Source organism: Rhinopithecus roxellana, chromosome 13 (assembly GCF_007565055.1).
Source record: "Rhinopithecus roxellana isolate Shanxi Qingling chromosome 13, ASM756505v1, whole genome shotgun sequence".
NCBI classification, from domain to species: Eukaryota; Metazoa; Chordata; class Mammalia; order Primates; family Cercopithecidae; genus Rhinopithecus; species Rhinopithecus roxellana.
This window is the reverse complement of record NC_044561.1, coordinates 132,840,669-132,859,477: the sequence shown is the minus strand read 5'-3', so window position 1 is coordinate 132,859,477 and position 18,809 is coordinate 132,840,669. Positions and strand designations below refer to the sequence as shown.

The 18,809-nt window shown below is 54.6% G+C and overlaps 1 protein-coding gene across 5 annotated transcripts in view; it reads left to right on the top strand.

Moving 5' to 3' along the window:
• The window catches only part of TRPM2 (transient receptor potential cation channel subfamily M member 2), a 95,211-nt gene that overhangs the window by 2,354 nt on the left and 74,048 nt on the right, over positions 1–18,809 (top strand). For all 5 annotated transcript variants that reach the window (XR_004052653.1, XM_030914674.1, XM_030914675.1 and 2 more), the window contains 2 exons: positions 9,866–10,128; positions 10,915–11,003. Coding sequence is in view for 4 of the 5 variants with exons in the window: in XM_030914674.1 (XP_030770534.1) it covers positions 9,866–10,128; positions 10,915–11,003 (352 nt within the window). In the remaining variant the exon portion in view is untranslated. Of the gene's footprint in view, positions 1–9,865; positions 10,129–10,914; positions 11,004–18,809 lie in introns of those variants that run through there.

The window sequence follows — 18,809 nt, the reverse complement described above, 5'->3', positions numbered from 1 at the left end:
TCAGTAGATAAGAGACAAAAGGACCGGGCACGGTGGCTCAAGCCTGTAATCCCAGCACTTTGGGAGGCCGAGACGGGCGGATCACGAGGTTAGGAGATCGAGACCATCCTGGCTAACAGGGTGAAGCCCCGTCTCTACTAAAAAAAAAATACAAACAACTAGCCGGGCGAGGTGGCGGGCGCCTGTAGTCCCAGCTACTTGGGAGGCTGAGGCAGGAGAATGGTGTGAACCCGGGAGGCAGACCTTGCAGTGAACTGAGATCCGGCCACAGCACTCCAGCCTGGGCGGCAGAGCCAGACTACGTCTCAAAAAAAAAAAAAAAAAAAAAAAAGATTGCATTCTTGGCCAGGCGCGGTGGCTCACACCTGTAATCCCAGCACTTTGGGAGGCTGAGGCGGGTGGATCACGAGGTCAGGAGATCGAGACCATCCTGGCTAACACGGTGAAACCCCATCTCTACCAATAATAATAATAATAATAATAGTACAAAAAACTAGCCGGGCGAGGTGGCGGGCGCCTGTAGTCCCAGCTACTTGGGAGGTTGAGGCAGGAGAATGGCGTGAATCCAGAGGGCGGAGCTTGCAGTGGGCCGAGATCGCGCCACTGCACTCCAGCCTGGGCGACAGGGGAGACAACGTCTCAAAAAAAAGAAAAGAGCTTAGTCCTCAGGTTGGTGTAAGATGTGGGATGACAGAAAAGTCTCAGAACAGTGTCTTCTGAGCGCTTTGCCTCCGAGCAGGCAGAATGTTCAGTGCTAAGGAGGCTGGAGCTGGACCCCAGCAGAGTGGTAGGAAGCGCCAGCAGGGTTAGGGTGCGGGTGCTTGGGGGGCACAGTGTGACGGCCACAGGCCTCTGCACTCTGCTGGGCTCACGAAGGCTCAGCTGGACCTACTTCACACTACGCCACAGCCTCGGCCTGTGCCCAGCCCTGGGCCTCCCTTCTTTACAGGGGGTGAGTTGGGCACGCTGCTCCCCAGTAAATCTCAGGGGCCACAGACAGAGCCTGTTTCCCAGAGACATGGAGGGTGGCGGACACAGGAATTGCTGTTGAGTCTTTGAGGCAAGGCCACCACCGCTGTCACCAGGCACTCGGGGCCCACACCCGCTTTGTGGTTTCAGCCAGTGGGTCGGGGTTTCTGGCTCGCAGCCGGGGGTACTGCTGAGGACAAGGTACCATGGATCAACCGCTGCTCCCTCCTGCCCTGACAGCTGGGGGCTCTGCGGGGCTCAGCAGGGCAGGCTGACCCCCAACCCAGGGCAAACGCTCTCCTGACACCTGGCGCTGAGTCCCAAGCACCCCAGGCCCGGTCCTTGTGTCTCCTTTCCTCCACCACCTTCTCCCCGTAGGTGACACCCCCAGTCCAGACCCCGTCCAGCCCGATGTCCTAGTCACCTGCGCGGTGTAACAAATCACCCCCAGACTTAGCAGCTCACAGTAGACGCTGCTGTCTCCCAGTTTCTGAGGCTCAGGTGTCTAGAGCAGCTGAGCTGTGTGGCTGGGCTGGGCCTTCTGGGAGGAAGGTGGGGCCATCTCTGAGGACCTGACTGGGGTCTCCCAGCTGCCCCACAAGGTGTCGGCGGTTGGCTTCGCTCTCTGCAACATGCCCTCCCGAGGAGTGAGGGATGAGGAGGCAGGGAGAAGGGGAGAGCAGGAGAGAGACAAATGGAGAGTCAGCAAACGTGCTCTGGAGCTGAAGTTTTCATGATCTCAGATCAACCACCTCTCTCCTGCCCATGTTGCTGGCCTCACCACCCACCTGGCACCACTTGGGGGCAGAACCCGGTCCACTCCACGACATGTCCCTGAGGCAAACTTTGGAACTGCTTGGGTGGCAGGTGCGGCGCACCCCTCCCAGATCCCCTTGGGAATTCCAGACTTCTCCCTTGGCCTCAGGAGCCAGTGCGGTGGGTGGCCTGCCTGACTCCTGGCTGACCGAGGACCCCCGGCTGGTGCTGCAGATGGTTTAGATCCCTGTGGCAGGTCAGAGCCAGGCTTGGGCGAAGGGACAGGCAGCGCGTGTTGATTGATATTTTTTCAGTGTCCTGAGAGGTCTTCAGGCCTTGTGGTCATTTCCAGCTCCGTTCTCGTCATTGCTGCTCTGGGAGCCGTCGGGGCAAGGGTGCCGGCATGGAGGGTTCATGGTGGCCACGCTGGCTGCAGTCTTCACCCTGGAGTGGCATCCATCACTGTCCTTTCACATTTTAAGAGCAGTTCTGTTGTATAAGATGTTTCCGGAATGCAGATGACTCTGTGGACTCCAGAGATGAAAAGAAACATGTCTGTTCCCTCAGCCCGAAGCCCACTGCTCTAGACCAGGTGTCCGCAAACTGCAGCCTGCTGGCCAGATTGGGCCCACCACCTGTTTGCAAATAAAGGTTTTTTTTTTGTTTGTTTGTTTTGTTTTTTTTTTTGAGATGGAGTCTTGCTCTGTCACCCAGGCTGGAGTGCAAGGGTCTGATCTCGGCTTACTGCAACCTCCTCCTCCCGGGTTTAAGTGATTCTCCTGCCTCAGGCTCCTGAGTAGCTGGGACTATAGGTGTCAGGCCTCTGAGCCCAAGCTAAGCTGTCATATCCCCTATGATCTGCGTGTGTACATCCAGATGGCCCGAAGTAACGGAAGAATCACAAAAGAAGTGAAAATGGCCGATTCCTGCCTTAACTGATGACATTCCCTTGTGAAGTTCCTTCTCCTGGCTCAGAAGCTCCCCCACTGAGCACCCTGTGACCCCCGCCCCTGCACGCAAGAGAACAACCCCTTTGACTGTAATTTTCCTTTACCTACCCAAATCCTATAAAACGGCTCCACCCCATCTCCCTTCGCTGACTATTTTTGGACTCAGCCTGCCTGCACCCTGGTGAAATAAACAGCCTTGTTGCCCACACAAAGCCTGTTTGGTGGTCTCTTTGCACGGATGTGCGTGACAATAGGCATGCACCACCATGTCCGGATAATTTTTTGTATTTTTAGTAGAGACAGGGTTTTACCTTGTTGGCCAGGCTGATTTCATACTCCTGGCCTCAAGTAACCTGCCCGCCTCAGCCTCCCAAAGTGCTGGGATTACAGGCGTGAGTCACCGCACCCAGTCTGCAAAGTTGAATTAATACTAGTGCACAGTTATGCTGTATTTGTTCATTTTTGCATTGCTATTTAAAAAACCCCTCAGATTGGGTAATTTATAAAGAGGCCTAACTGGCTCACAGTTCTGCAGGCTGTACAGGTGGCTTCTGCTTCTGGGGAGGCGTCAGGAAGCTTCCAATCATGATAGAAGGCAAAGTGGGCAGGCGTCTTGCATGGCAGGAGTAAGAGAGAGACGGGCAGGTGTCACACACTTCAACGACCAGATCTCGCAAGAACTCACTCACTGTTACGGGAACAGCACCAAGAGGACAGTGTTCAATCATTCATGAGAAACGCCTCCTTGATCTAATAACCTTCCACGCTGGGGATTACAATTTTTTTGACACAGAGTCTCGCTCTGTTGCCCAGGCTGGAGTGCAGTGGCATGATCTCGGCTCACAGCAGCCTCCCTTTCCTGGGTTCAAGTGATTCTCCTGCCTCAGCCTCCGAGTAGCTGGGATTACAGGCACATACCAACATGCCTGGCTAAGTTTTGTAGTTTTAGTAGAGATGGGGTTTCACCATTTGACAAGGCTGGTCTTGAACTCCTGACCTCAAGTGATCTGCCTGCCTCGGCCTCCCAAAGTGCTGGGATTACAGGTGTGAGCCACTGTGCCCGGCCTGGGGATTATGATTTGCAATGACATTTAGGTGGGGCACAGAGCCAAACCACGTAACATACTGATTCATTTATGTAGTTGACCCTTGAACCACTCAAGAGTTAGGGGCTCCGACACCCCTTAAAGTTGAAAATCTGGGTATAACTTTTGACTCCTCCAAAACTTAACTACGAATAGCTCACTATTGACCAGAAGGAAGGCTTACTGATAGCATAAACACATATTTGTATGTTGTATGTATTATAAACAGTGTTCCTACAATAAAGGGAGCTAGAGAGACGAAAATGTTATTAAGAAAATCACAAGGAAGATAAAATATATTCACATTAAGTAGAAGCAGGTCACCCGGGCACAGTGGCTCACGCCTGTAATCCCAGCACTTTGGGAGGCTGAGGCAGGCTGATCACGAGGTCAGGAGATTGAGACCACAGTGAAACCCTGTCTCTATTAAAAAATACAAAAAATTAGCTGGCGTGGTGGCAGGTGCCTGTAGTCCCAGCTACCTGGGAGGCTGAGGCAGGAGAATGGTGTGAACCCGGCAGGCGGAGCTTGCAGTGAGCGGAGATCGTACCACTGCACTCCAGCCTGGGCGACAGAGTGAGACTCCATCTCAAAAAAAAAAAGTAGAAGCAGGTCATCATAAAGGTCTTGTCGTCTTCCCGTGAGTAGGAGAAGGGGGAAGAGGACGGGGTGGTCTAGCATCTCAGGGGTGGCAGAGGTGGAAGAAAATCTGCGTAGAAGTGGATCCCTGCAGCTGAAATCCGTGTCGTTCAGGGTCAGCTGAATGGCCCACGGCTGCCTTCCCACTGCAAGGGCAGAGGCTAGGAGCTGGGACAGAGACTACGTGGCCGGCAAAACCTGCCGCAGCGACCATGCAGCCCTGTGCAGAGAGTTTGCTGCCCCTGCTCTAGCTCGGGCCTCCCTCCTTCCTGGAGTCTCCTCTGAGGAGCCGGCCGCCTGTCACCTGCTCCTGCGTCCCACTCAGGACCAGAGTGTGCCAGTGCCTGTGGCCCCATCACTGCCTTTTTCTCCAGTTGTGGTTTTCTCCTGCTGCCAGAGCAGGGGCCTTTTTTACCTGGGCCTCGTGCCCACACTGAGAAACACGTTGTGCCAAGTGCTTTCTGTCTCTGAACTCGAGAGGACTCGCAATGGAGATCCGTACCTGCCCTGTTCGGGTTTTATGGTCGCGTGTCCTCTCTTTTATGGGAAGAATATCCCATAATTGCTACTGCAGCAGCATCCGGGCAGACAGACATGGCCCTCTGTGGAGTGTGCGGTTCTTCTCTAGAAAGGCAGGAGCCGCTCCCAGGGCAATGTGGGCCCGGCTATTTCATCAGAGACGGTCATCTTGGTGACTACTTCACCTTAAATAACGTTCCCACAGAGCCCCAGGATACTTGGAAACAGCGCCCAGCCCATCTTGTGGATGGCTCGGCAGTTATGACTGTCTTATAAAATATTAACTGCCCTGCAGTGTGTTTTCAGTTAACGAGATGGCTCTCCAGCCAGAAAGCACCCAGGGCAGGGGCTCTGGATGGGGCTCTACTGACACGGAGCAGGTGAAAGGGAGGGGGTCTTCTCTTTGCCTGTTAAGGAGGGTCTAAGACGCCTTGCTGGGGATGTGGCTGGTGGTCATAGAACCCAACTCCTGCAGCAGGTGCCCATCGAGCACTTCTAGTTTGTAGGGTGGACTGGACGGAAGACTATGCCATCCAGCAGGGCAGAGCAGCTGCTTGTGCGGCCCCAGGCACAGCTGCAGGTCTGTGGGGACACTGCTGGCCACTCTGGAGGGCAGCTTCCGGCCATGCTTGTGCAGAGCAGTGTCCTGAGTACTGTCCTACACCAGGGGCTCTGACTGCTTTCCCACCACTTTGCAGGTACCAGGATGGTGGGTTAGTGAGATGGTGGCCATGCTTCAGCACGCGGGCACTGCTGGCTGGCTCATCTGTGGAGGGCCTTCTAGAGGCGTGTGCTCAGGGCAGGAGTCTGGGCAGAAGGCCTGCGCATCCAGCGAGGAAATGAGGGTGCGGGTCAGGCAGGAGTTGGGGGGGCACCCTCCCTTCCCCCAGATCAGAGGCCACAGGGCCTCTTCACTTTCCTGGACACAGAGGCCAGTGGGGCCCAGGAATGGCAGCTGGGTATTGCCCACTGGTGGCAAGGCAGGGGCGGACTGTGTGGCTTTGTGGAGTGAAAGGGCATCTGGGTGGTCTAGGCCATTTGGGAAAGGTGCAATCACCTTCTCAGGCCTCAGAGGGCAGTCCCTGTCCCTCCCCAAGCCAGAGAGTGGGCACCACACAGGGTGGAGTTAGACATCCGTGGGGCCCCGTGGCCAGCACCTGCCGTGATGCGGACTGCTGGGCTTGATCTTTCTGGCTGTTCTTGTCCCCTTCCTTGAGACAGATCCAGGGAGCAGGCTCTGAGCCTGCCCCAGCCTTGGGGTCCTGCCTGTCTCACTGGGAATGGTCCCTGGCTCTGGGGTCATATCCGGAGTGCTGGGGGAGGGGGCTGCAGAGGTCTCTGAGCAGGTGGTCCTGAGTCCTGTTGTGGGGGGTCTCACTCAGTCCCAGGTCCCCCTGCGACGCCTGTCCTGCCTGTCCCGCTCCCGCTGGCTATTCAGGATTTAAAGATAATCGCCGGTTTAAAGGAGACAGGTGCCCCCAACCCTCAGAAGGCACACATCCGTGCGAGTGTCCGGTCCCAGGTCTCCTGGGAGGGCGGGCCCGCAGGTGGGGTGTCTGGGCCTCCTCTTCCCTGGCGTGTCCTTGGTTCTAACTGCGGGCGCAGGACGCGGCGCGGGAGGCGCTCTCCGGGCTGACTGACGCAGAGCGCTGCGGGCGGCTCCACTGCACCGCGCACGCGGCGCACGCTCGGGCGAGATGCGGACCGCCCCGCGGGGCCAGGGAGGCCGTGCTGCGCGGAGACGCGGGTGACGCCGGGGCGCGGGCTGCTCCGAGCAGGTAGGTGAGCCCGGGTGTAGGGACGGAGGCGGCCGGCCAGGGAGCCTGTGAAGGTTGCAGTGGGGTGCAGGGGCGTAGGAGGGGTTCGGGGCGCTGCTGCAGGGCACGGCGGGGTGCAGGGGTACAGGAGGGGTTCAGGGCGCTGGTGCAGGGCACGGTGGGGTGCAGGGGCGTGGGTAGGGCTTGGGGTGCTGGTGCAGGGCGCGGTGGGGTGCAGGGGCGCAGGAAGGGTGCAGGGCGCTGGTGCAGGGCACGGCGGGGTGCAGGGGCGCAGGAAGGGTGCAGGGCGCTGGTGCAGGGCGCGGCGGGGTGCAGGGGCTGGCGGGGTTCGGGGCGCTGCTGCAGGGGCACCGGTAGGGTTCGGGGCGCGGACTGGGGGGCCTAGTGTGTGCAGAGGCGCAGGGCGCTGACTCGGATCCGGGTGCAGTCTGTCCGCGGGACGCCTTGCCGCTGGGGCGACCCTGTCCAGCTGGCGCAAGGGGACCGGGAGATGAGGGACTCAGCCGTCCTCGGCCCCTGCCAGTCCGCCCGGACCGCAGGGCTCGCTTCCAGGACGCTTATTTCCTCTGTCCCGGCACCTGCCTCTGCCTGTCCAGTCTCGGAAGGGCTGGCTTTCACGCGGGGATTTCAGAGGATGCCCGAGCAACCTCCAGAGAGGGCAGGGCGGCCACACGGTGTACTGAGGGAGGGCAGGGCGCGCCTGTCCCAGTCCTGCTGGTGCGGAAGGCCCTCCCTGCCCAGACAGAACCTTCCATTTCCCGAGGAATCTGCTGGGCTGGGCTGGGGGCGGCAGGCACACCAGGATCCTCTTGAGTTGCCTGGTCCTAGGCTCAGGTGCCAATGAGTCGTCCTGAATTCGGCCCAGGTGGGAGTGGTCTTCCCATTGCCACCCCTGCCATGCAGGGCCCCCGGGGCTGAGGACGGGGTTGCTCAGTGTCTAACCCTGAAGGGCACGGAATGCTGCCCCAACCCATGATCCCTCAGGGCTCCACTGCACCCCTTTCTCCTGGGAAGAGCTCTGTGCAGGGTTCGGGTTTGGAAATCCACCCCACATGGGGCCTTGCCCTGCTCAAGCCTGCTTCATGCATCTGTCTTCTGGAAGTTCATTTCCTTCCTGAGTGCTCTCAACACTCACACCTGTGCCAGCTGCTGGTGGAGAATTTTAGCTGTGAACCAGGTGGCCCATGCTGTTCTCAGGTGACCCGTGAGAAAGGGATTAAGAACCTCAGAGAGGGCTGGATGGGCCCTGGGAAGGTCATTACCAGGCCTGGGTTTCAGGGTTCTGCACCCCTGGGCTGAGGCTGAGGCACACGTCCTTTTGGGGACTGGGTTGAGCCAGTGGCCCCCCACAGCAGGCATCAGATGCTCACGGGGGCTCCTGGCTGCCTCCTGCAAAGTCTGGGGTGGTGTTGGAGCGGGTCTGACCTGCTTCCCAGGGCCTGCTTGCCACTGGGATGAGAGGAACCTGCACAAGACTCCAGGGGCTGTGCTGAGGTGGGCAGCTGCCTGAAAGATGAGCGTATGAACAGAGCATGCTGGTCTTCCTTAAGGCAGAGAGTCCCTCACCGCGGACCCTCCCGTCCGACGCTGGAGCCTTTGTTTCTAGCGTGGAGCCGTCCTCATCCCATGCAGGGTGGACTTCCTGCCTGGGGAGCCACCTGCAGTCCTGGGTCCTCTTGGTGCAACTGCGAGCTCTCTAGAGCCTCCTCTTCCTCTTGCCGCTGTGGACGTCTCTGTCCCTCTGCTTCCCTTGGAAGCTGGTTGTGAAGCCAGGCCAGTGGCTGCTGGGATAGCTCATGGCCCTGGAAAGGCCCCACTGGCATGCGGCACAACATCTGCTCTGAGAACGGCAGGAAAAGGCCGGGAAGGGAAAGTTAAGTTTAGTGGTGTGGCCAAGGGGCAAAGGGGAGGAGGGAGAGTGTGGGAGGTGGGGTGGCCTGAGAGTGCCTGCCCCAGGACAGCAGCCAGCAGCTCAGCCCCAAGCTCCCAGCACCGAGCTTCAAGCTCCGTGGCCCGCAAGAGGGGCTCAGTCACCTAATGTGATGAGGGGACGGCAGAGCAAAGGCTTGTCTGACAGTGACTGTCATGTGTAGTGGAGAGGACATGGTCAGAGATCGGCTTTCAGGGCAGGGATGAGTGGGGAATTGCAGTCAGATCTTTTGCCTCCAAGCAACCCTCCCCTTCACACCTTTGGGGCAGTGACTGCGGGTGACCATGGATGACCTCATGAGAACAGCATTGTGGGTGCCAGGGGCTCAGGGAGACCCTGCAGGGCTTGAACTCGCTTATGTTTCTCATTTGTAAAGGGAGGGCAGTCATCTGGTGGCTTCCTATGGCTTCAGTGATGAAGGCCACATCAGAGCCAGGGAGAAAGGACATGAGAGAATAAGATTCCTTTGAATTACTGTCTTTGTCCTGGAGTGGAGAGATGTGGTACTCCCCAAAACTTCCTTTCTAGGCTGGGCACGGTGGCTCAGGCCTGTAATCCCAGCACTTTGGGAGGCGGAGGCGGGTGGATCGCCTGAGGTCAGGAGTTCGAGACCAACCTAAGGAACATGGTGAAACCCTTTTGCTACTAAATACAAAAGAAATTAGCGGTGCCCATAATCCCAGCTACTGGTGAGGCTGAGGCAGGAGAATCACTTGAACCTGGGAGACGGAGGTTGCAGTGAGCCAAGATCGTGTCACTGCACTCCAGCCTGGGCGACAGAGACTCTGTCTCAAAAATCAACAACGAGAAACTTCCTTTGTGGATAGTGGGGGCTATTTTTTTATTTTTGGAACATGAAAAGTAGTGACTGGTGTCTAGAAGCAGGAGCTGTGCACGGTTGCGAAACCACGTCGCCGGCAGCTGGTGCTGGCCACGGAGACTTCTCTGTGTGGTGTGCAGTGCAGCCGGGGGGCGGAGGCTGCACCCGTGGGGGAGGGAGCTCTATCTCTGGCCTTGCAGTCACCTGAGGTTGTTACCATTATGAATGGGCGCTGGGAGCCCTGCATGTGCATGTACTCCCCCGGAGTGTCCAGGGGCCCCAGCCAAGGGACAGAGCTCAGACAGCTGGGAAGATGTGCAGGCTGACGAAGAGAACCGGATGAGGGCTTCACGTGAGGAAGGAAGCATGTGGCCTTCTCAGAACATCAGCCTCATCTTCCTGTCTCTGATCTATTTCAGCAACCACCCCGTGTGTTTCTAGAACCCCCAGTGTAGCAAGCTGGAGGGAGGACTGTCCTGAGGGCAGCAGGCCTGGTTGCAGCTGGCGTGGAGGTCCCAGGATGGAGCCCTCGGCCCTGAGGAAAGCTGGCTCCGAGCAGGAGGAGGGCTTTGTGGGGCCGCCCAGGAGGGTCGCTGACCTGGGGATGGTCTCCAATCTCCGGCGCAGCAACAGCAGCCTCTTCAAGGGCTGGAGGCCGCAGTGCCCCTTTGGCAACGACAAGGTGAGCTTTCTGCCAGTCAGCCTGCAGCTGGCACGTGGCCACGGAGGTCACTGTTGGGCAGGTTGCAGCTTGAGGCTGTGACGACGGGGGTGGGCAAGGGTCTGCTGACCTCCGGGGCTCCCGCCCAGCCATGTCCTTGGGAAAACACAACTGGGGAGGGTGATGCGTGGCTGGCCTTTCTGGCCTTCTCTGCATTGCACAATCATTTCCCATGGTTGGTCTGATTGGGAAATCACTGGGTTAACTCAAAAATGTTGCGCTAGAGTCCTGGCAATCTGTTGTTACCCATGCTTACCTTGTTGCATAATGATTTCACATCCTTTGATTGGGAGGGCCTGGGCCTGGGCTAGCTTTCCCCAAAGTCCTGGAGACAAAGACGCAAGTGTGTTGAAAGCACATGGAGTCTTGCCGTCCCCCTGCCAGCCAGGCAGGAGGGTAGCTGCCCTTTTCCCAATGATGCCAGATCCAGGTCCCCAGATTCCCAGCCTCCACGTTCTCCACCACACCACATTGTTCCCAGGGAAGGTGGTGTTGCTGTATAAACTAAAGTGCGCACATTCAAATCGGTCCCAAGTGGAAACGATTTCTTAGATTCATTCCTCCCTCCTGAATCCCCACCTGAGAGTCTTGGCAAGGTGCTTCTAATCTTTGGCTCAGGGTCGCGCAGGCTTCCTTTCTTCAAACAAGCAGTGTGGAAGCTCCTCAAGGAGCACGGATGTGTCTCCGGGGGGCTGGGGGTGTTGTTTCGAACGTCGGAGGATCTCAACACACCCTCTTTACCTTCAGCAAGAAAGCCTCAGTTCATGGATTCCTGAAAACATCAAGAAGAAAGAATGCGTGTATTTTGTGGAAAGTTCCAAACTGTCTGATGCTGGGTAAGTGACGAGATTTGTGTGTAAGGCCTTTGACGTCTTCCATTCTGATCCCACATGGAATAGCTGGTCAGGCCAAGACCCCTCAGGGCCTCGGTGAAGGGTCAGTGAAGATACCTCTGTGTCCGTACGAGGCTTAGAGTCCACAGAGCACTTCCACCTTACCCCCCAAGCCTCCTGTGGGGGACAGTTGACCCTCATCCTGCCTCGCAGGTGTGGGGACCAAGGTGCAGAGTTTAGGTGACTTGTTCAGGGTTATCATGGCACTATCGTGCGGCGAGGCCCAGTGGTTTGAACACAGGTGCATCCTCTAATCCTCTCATTTCCACACCTGCCCCCACCCCCAGAGAGAGAGTCCCAGGGTCCAGGAACTAGAAGGGTCTTAGGGAGAGTCCACGGCCAGAAGACAGCCCCCCTGCACAGCTTGCCAAAGCCAGAGGCCTGACTTACCCCAGGCCCCACAGAGCCCCCTTTACCCCTTCTCCCCAGAGAGCCCACGACTCAGGTGTGGCCAAGACTCCCTCACAGGCAACATGGCCACTGCCTCTGAGCGGCGGGATATGGCCCTCCTGAGCCGATGGTGCTCCCCACCGTTGGCGCCCCTTTAGACACCGACAGAGTGTTGATTCATCTTTGTGTGCCCTCCCCCAGCCACACCCATTTCATGCTCTTCCACAAATGGGCCACACGCTTTCTCCTTTTACTCCTTCATTGCCTGGTGAGCTCCTACATATCCCTCAAGGCCTATTGCAGATGCTGCCTCTGCCGTGCAGCCCGCCTTGACTACACAACCTCTACCAGGAAGTGAGCTTCCCTCCCACCACACCGCGTGTCTCTCTTTGATCCCAGCTGTCGTGCTGTCGCTGTGTGCCTTTGTGTTCAGCTTTCTTGCTAGATGCTGAGTTTTGGGGGGCTGGGACCAAAGCAGAATGTTGTATTAATTCCCAGAGAGTGGCCTTTAGCTCATATTTACTGAATATGGGGAGGGAGGAGCATCCTGTGCATGGGAAACAGAGGAAGGCTGTGCTGCCCCAGGGTGGCCCCTCCTTGGATAAGGGCCCCATTTCTCCCTGGGCAGTAGTAGGAGCAGATGCTGAGGCAGCGAAAGTAGCCGGTAACCTCTAGTGTACATGGTACATCATCAGAGTTTCACGGTCACCAGTAAAACAGCTGTCCCTTGGCATCCCTAGGGAATTGTTCCCGGACACCCACAGATATCAAAATTCCATATCTCATATCAAGTCACTGATACGAGATGGTGTGGTATTTGCATATAAACTACATACATCCTTCAGCATAGTTTAAATCATCTCTAGATTACTCATAATACCTGATACAATGTAGATGTTATAAAAATAGTTATACTGCATTTAAAAAATTTGTATTTTTGTTGTCGTGTGGGTTTTTTCTTTCTTTCTTTCTTTCTTTTGAGACAGAGTCTTTCTCTGTCACTCAGCCTGGAGTGCAGTGGTGCAATCTTGGCTCACTGCAACCTCCGCCTCCCGGGTTCAAGGGATTCTCCTGCCTCAGCTTCCCCAGTAGCTGAGATTACAAGCATGCGCCACCACATCTGGCTAATTTTTGTATTTTTAGTAGAGATGGGGTTTCACCATGTTGGCCACGCTGGTCTTGAACTCTTGACCTCAAGTGATCCACCTGCCTCGGCCTCCCAAAGTGCTGGGATTACAGGCATGAGCCACCGTGCCTGGCCAATGTGTTGTTATTTTATTTTATATTTTTTGAGACAGAGTCTCGCTCTGTCTCCCAGGCTGGAATGCAGTGGCATGATCTCAGCTCACTGCAATGTGATCTGAAAGGAAGAAGAAATCAGTTCTGGGAACCCCTTTCCCAGAAAACTCCGCCTCCCGGAGCTGCTGGTTGGCTTTTTTTTTTTTTTTTTTTTTGAGATGGGGTCTCACTCTGTCGCCCAGGCTGGAGTGCAGTGGCACAATCTCGGCTCACTGCAACCTTTGTCTCACAGGTTCACGTGATTCACCATGTTGGCCAGGCTGGTCTGGGACTCCTGATCTCAGGTGATCCACCAGCCTTGGCCTCCCAAAGTGCTGGGATTAAAGGCATGAGCCGCTGCGCTTGGCTGGTTGGCTATTTTTATGGTTATTTTTGGATCATGTGCTAAACAAGGGTGGATTATTCATGAGTTTTCTGGGAAAAGGGGTGGGGATTTCCCAGAACTGATTTCTTCTTCCTTTCAGATCATATAGGGTATTTCTGACAGTGCCATGGCATCTGTAAACTGTCCTGGCGCTGGTGGGAGTGTCTCATATGCTAATATATTATAATTAGCATGTAATAGGCAGCGAGGATAACCAGAGCCCACTTTTGTTGCCATCTTGGTTTTGGTGGGTTTTAGCCAGTGTCTTGCATCCTGTTTTATCAGCAAGGTCTTTGCGACCTGTGTCTTGTGCCAACCTCCTGTCTCATCCTGGGACTTAGAACGCCTTAACCGTCTGGGAACGCAGCCCAGTAGGTTTCAGCCTCATTTCACCCAGTGCCTATTCAAGATGGACTCACTCTGGGTTTTTTTTTTTTTTTTTTTTGAGACGGAGTCTCGCTGTGTCGCCCAGGCTGGAGTGCAGTGGCGTGATCTCGGCTCACTGCAAGCTCCGCCTCCCGGGTTCACACCATTCTCCTGCCTCGGCCTCCCGAGCAGCTGGGACTATGGGCGCCCGCCACTGCGCCCGGCTAATTTTTTGTATTTTTAGTAGAGATGGGGTTTCACCGTGTTAGCCAGGATGGTCTCGATCTCCTGACCTTGTGATCCTCCCGCCTCGGCCTCCCAAAGTGTTGGGATTACAGGCGTGAGCCACCGCGCCTGGCCTCACTCTGGTTTTGTGAGTGAGTGCCAGAGTGAATGCCGCTGACACCCTGACCTGCTATGTCCTGAGAAGCCTAGGTGAGGCGCCGTGGGTCTGGGCCTTTGCTGGTCAGCTCTGCGTGCTTCTCACCTTGGGGCAGCAGGGCCCAGAGAAGAAGGGGTGCTGACCTGGATCAGATGTAAGCAGGACAGACTTGCTTCTGAAGGTCCCCAAAGCCATCCCCCATGATCAGGGGTTTGCTAGGACTCACAGCTGTGCACACAGCTAAGGTTTATCATGGTGAAGGCCTACGTGATAGGTTTAGCAAAGGAGAAAGACACAGTCCCAGTCTGGAGACTCTGAGCGCAGGCTGCTGCCGTTCTCCTGTGTGGGCGCCATGCGTGTTCCTTCCTCCAGCCGAGAAGAACGCGGCAACCTGCAAAGTCCATTTGAGGCTCAGAGCCCAGGGCGTGTGTCCTGCGCTGGCCATGTGGGTCCCTCTGCATAGCAACCACCCAAATCCCAGACTCCCAGCAGGAAAGCAGCTGTTCATAAACCCATTGTTTGTAGGAACAGTCCAGGCCCGGCAAAGCACTCCTAGCAGTCAGGGGATGGAGAGACGATCCAAAAGCCCCGTTCCCAGACACCACCTTGAAAGCAGGCCCCTCTGAGAAGGCAGCCGCAGATCTGCCATGCCAAGACTGTCCCACACAGAAGCCTCTCTCATCTCACCAACCACGGTGGTCACTGCAGCAGGAAGAGGGGCCAGGTGTGTTCCGGCCTGTTCCTTCCTGAGGAGGGGATGGAATGTCCCTCCGTTTTGTGAAAGACCAGGGCGGAATGAGTGGTGAGCATCCTCTGCCACAAACACAGCTTTTGAAGCAGATTTATTTATACCACTTACATGTTTCCATTCAGCATGGTAGGCTCTTTCCACCCTGCTCGTCCAGACCTGGAGGCCCTTGACACTTGCCCGGGTAATCCCACTGCTTAGCCCCACGTCCTGGCAATCCTCCTCAGCTCTGCACAGACTCGTCTTGTTTCCATTTCTGCTCTGGACACCCCTGTCCAGACCTTTGTGCTCACATTTACCACCATGGATCTCATGACCTTGGGCACATGGCTTCTCTTCCCTGGGCCGCCAGGCATCATCCTCATCTATGAAGCACAGAGACTGGAGGGGATGCCTCAGAATTCAGATGTACGTGCGGGGGTTGGAGGTGAGCAGGGAGCCCCCCTCAGGTGGAAGGAAGGAGCCCAGGTTGGAGAGTGCACCTGCAAGAGCTCTCATTTCCCGTGGGGTGCCGCGGGTGGTGTCCTGTTTACGCCTATCTGGGCCGAGTTCCGAGCAAGCTCTCTGATGAGGTAATTTCTGGGTCAGTGGCCACAGTGCAGTTTCCAGCATCACATCAGGCTTGCAAACACCATGCAGGTTTAAGTTCCAGTCTCATCAGAGGTGATGGCTCAAGGAGAAGAGGGGCAGGAGGTAGCTTGTGATAGGCTGTTAGGAACATACAAGGACATTTGGAGCATCATTGGAGCAAGACTCGGGAGAGCTGACGTCCTTGTCCAGGGAACTCCTCTCCCTAACTCGGACCCCAGGTCTCTCATCCGTAAACTGTGGAGGTCACATTGTGTGTGGAGCTGGTTCCTTCTGGTAGGTTCTTGGTCTCACTGACTTCAAGAATGAAGCCGCGGACCTTTGTGGTGAGTGTTACAGCTCTCAAAGGTGGCATGGACCCAAAGAGTGAGCAGCAGCCACATGTATTGTGAAGAGAGAAAGAACAAAGATTCCACAGCATAGAAGGGACACCTGAGCAGGCTGCGGCTGCTGGCTGGGCGTGGGGCGGAGGGTGGCCACCGTTTATTCCCTTGTTTGTCTCCGCCCATGTCCTGCTGATTGGTCCATTTTACAGAGTGCTGATTGCTCCACTTTACAGAGCACCCATTGGTCCATTTTACAGTGTGCTGATTGGCATATTTTACAATCCTCTTGTAAGACAGAGAAGTTCTCCAAGTCTGCACCCCGACCCAGAAATCCAGCTGGCTTCACCTCTGACATCAGGTGCTGGCAAGATCCCTGCAAGTCTGTAGTGCCTTGAGTGCGACCTTAGGGGTTTGTACGGTTTTGTAGGGTGCACATCCGGGAGGAGTTATTTTTCCTATTTTAATGATTGAGAAACTGAGTGTAGAAATATCCACAATCACACAGTCAATACGTGGCAGGGAAACCCGTTTCCTTTCTTACTGCTCAGTGGTCTTTCCCCTGTGCCATCTGGTTCAGGTTTCATCTGGTTTTAGAGTTTTTTTTGGTGTGTTTTTTTTCCTGTCTTATCTGTATTTTTTTTTTTTTTTTGAGACGGAGTCTCACCCTGTCTCCTAGGCTGGAGTGCAATGGCCCTATCTCAGCTCACTGCAACCTCCACCTCCCAGGTTCAAGCAATTCTCCTGCCTCAACCTCCCAGCAGCTGGGACTACAGGTGCACACCACCACGTCTGGCTAATTTTTGTATTTTTAGTAGAGACAGGGTTTCACCATATTAGCCAGGCTGGTCTTGAACTCCTGACCTTGTGATCCGCCTGCCTCAGCCTCCCAAAGTGCTGAGATTACAGGCGTGAGCCACCACACCCGGCCTCATCTGTACTTTTCTAGGTCATTTGTTACTAACAAAACATTGGAATCTAAAAATATGTGTGGATTTCCAATTAAATAAGTTATAAAGAACACATAAATGTATCTCTTCTTGCCCTGAAGCACCAATGAATTGCAGTAAAGGAACAAAAAGACTTCAACCTACAAAGAAAAAAGAGGGAAGGTAGCAGTTGAAGAAAGAGATTGCTGCATTCTTGCCAGAGGAAGGGGAGGAGGCAGAGCAGCAGGTCCTGGAGGCTAGCGACTCTGGCAGCTCCTGCCATCCCCGGGCGAGGGGAGGAGGTGGGAGACCTTGGGCGAGGTGCTAGCTCCGTGTCATCTGCTCGGAGCCTCCACTTGTGTGTGTGTTTAACTTTTTATGTTGAAATTATTATAGATGTACAGAAGTTCCAAAGATACTACAGATAGGCCCCACAGTTCCACCTGTGGTTACATTATGCATAACCATAGTACAGTACCCAAGCCAGGAATTCAAGCTGGTAGAATGCATGTGTTTAGTTTTATGTCTTTTTTTTTTTTTTTTTTTTTTTTTTTTTGAGATGGAGTCTTGCTCTGCTTCCCAGGCTGGAGTGCAGTGGCACCACACCAGCTCACTGCAATCTCTGCCTCCTGGGTTCAAGCAATTCTCCTGCCTCAGCCTCCTGAGTAGCTGGGACTACAGGTGAGCGCTACCATGCCCAGCTAATGTTTATATTTTTAGTAGAGATGGAGTTTCACCATGTTGGTCAGGCTGGTCTCGGACTCCAGACCTCAAGTGATCTGCCTGCCTCAGCCTCCCAAAGTGCTGGGATTACAGGTGTGAGCCACCACACCTGGCCTTGTGTCATTTTTCACATGTTTATTTGTGTAACTACCACCATGGTCGATAGAGCATTGTCCATCTCCACCGAGTTCCTCCTGTACTTCCTCCGTATGGTCAGCTCACCTTCTCCCCCATCATCCCTGAACCCTGCAACCACCAATCTTTCTTCATGCCTATCATTGTGTCATTTTGAGACCTGTTACATCAATGGAATCATATGCTACATGACCCATGTCTTTTTCCCTCAGCACAGCGCGCTTGATATCCGAGTTGCTGCTTGTGTCAATATTATTATTATTATTATTATTTGAGGTGGAATCTCATTCTGTCACCCAGGCTGGAGTGCAATGGCACAATCTCGGCTCACTGTAACCTCCACCTCCCGGAGACTGGAAGTAGCTGGGACTACAGGCACGTGCAACCATGCCTGGCTAATTTTTGTATTTTTAGTAGAGATGGGCTCACCATGTTGGCCAGGATGGCTTTGAACTCCTGACCTCAAGTGATCCACTCGCCTTGGCCTCCCACGGTGCTGGGATTACAGGTGTAAGCTACCACACTCAGCCTTGTGTCAATATTATTTAACTGCTTAATATTCCTTTCCCTTTCACCTTGCCTGTGTCATTACACTTCAAGTGAGATTTTGGTAGACATCAAATAATTGGGTACTATTTTTTTTTTTTTAAATCCATTCTGGCAATCGGTTTTTTAATTGTTGTATTTAGAAAATTTATATTTAGTGTAATTATTGGTATGTTAGAGCTTACGTCTGCCATTTTATTTTTTGTTTTCTGTTCTTTTTTTTTTTTGTCTTTTTGTGGGTTACTTGAACATTTTTTAGAATTCTATTTTGATTATTCATACTTTTTTTTTTTTTTTTTTGAGACGGAGTCTCACTCTTTTGCTCAGCCTGGAGTGCAGTGGTGCGATCTCGGCTCACTACAAGCTCCGCCTCCCAGGTTCATGCCATTCTCCTGCCTCAGCCTCCCAAGTAGCTGAGACTGCAGGCGCCCGCCACCGCGCCCGGCTAATTTTTTTGTATTTTTAGTAGAGACGGGGTTTTACCATGTTAGCCAGGATGGTCTTGAACTCCTGACCTCGTGATCTGCCCGCCTCGGCCTCCCAATGTGCTGGGATTACAGGCGTGAGCCACCGCGCCCGGCCCTTTTTTTTTTTTTTTTTTTTTTGAGAGAGTCTCACTCTGTTGCCTAGGCTGGAGTGCAATGGCATGATCTCGGCTCACTACACCCTCCACCTCTCTGGGCTCAGGTGATCCTCCCACCTCAGTCTCCTGAGTAGCTGGGACTACAGTCATGCACCACCATGCCCGGTTAATTTTTGTATTTTTGGTAGAGGCAAGGTTTTGCCATGTTGCCCAGGCTGGTCTCAAACTCCTGAGCTCAAGCAGTCTGCTCACCTTGGCCTCCCAAAGTGTTGGGATTACAGGCGTGAGCCACTGCTTACACCATACTGTTTTTGAGTGTATCTTCTTGTATCACTTTTTTTTTTAAGAGGGGTTGCTCTAGATAGTATATTAT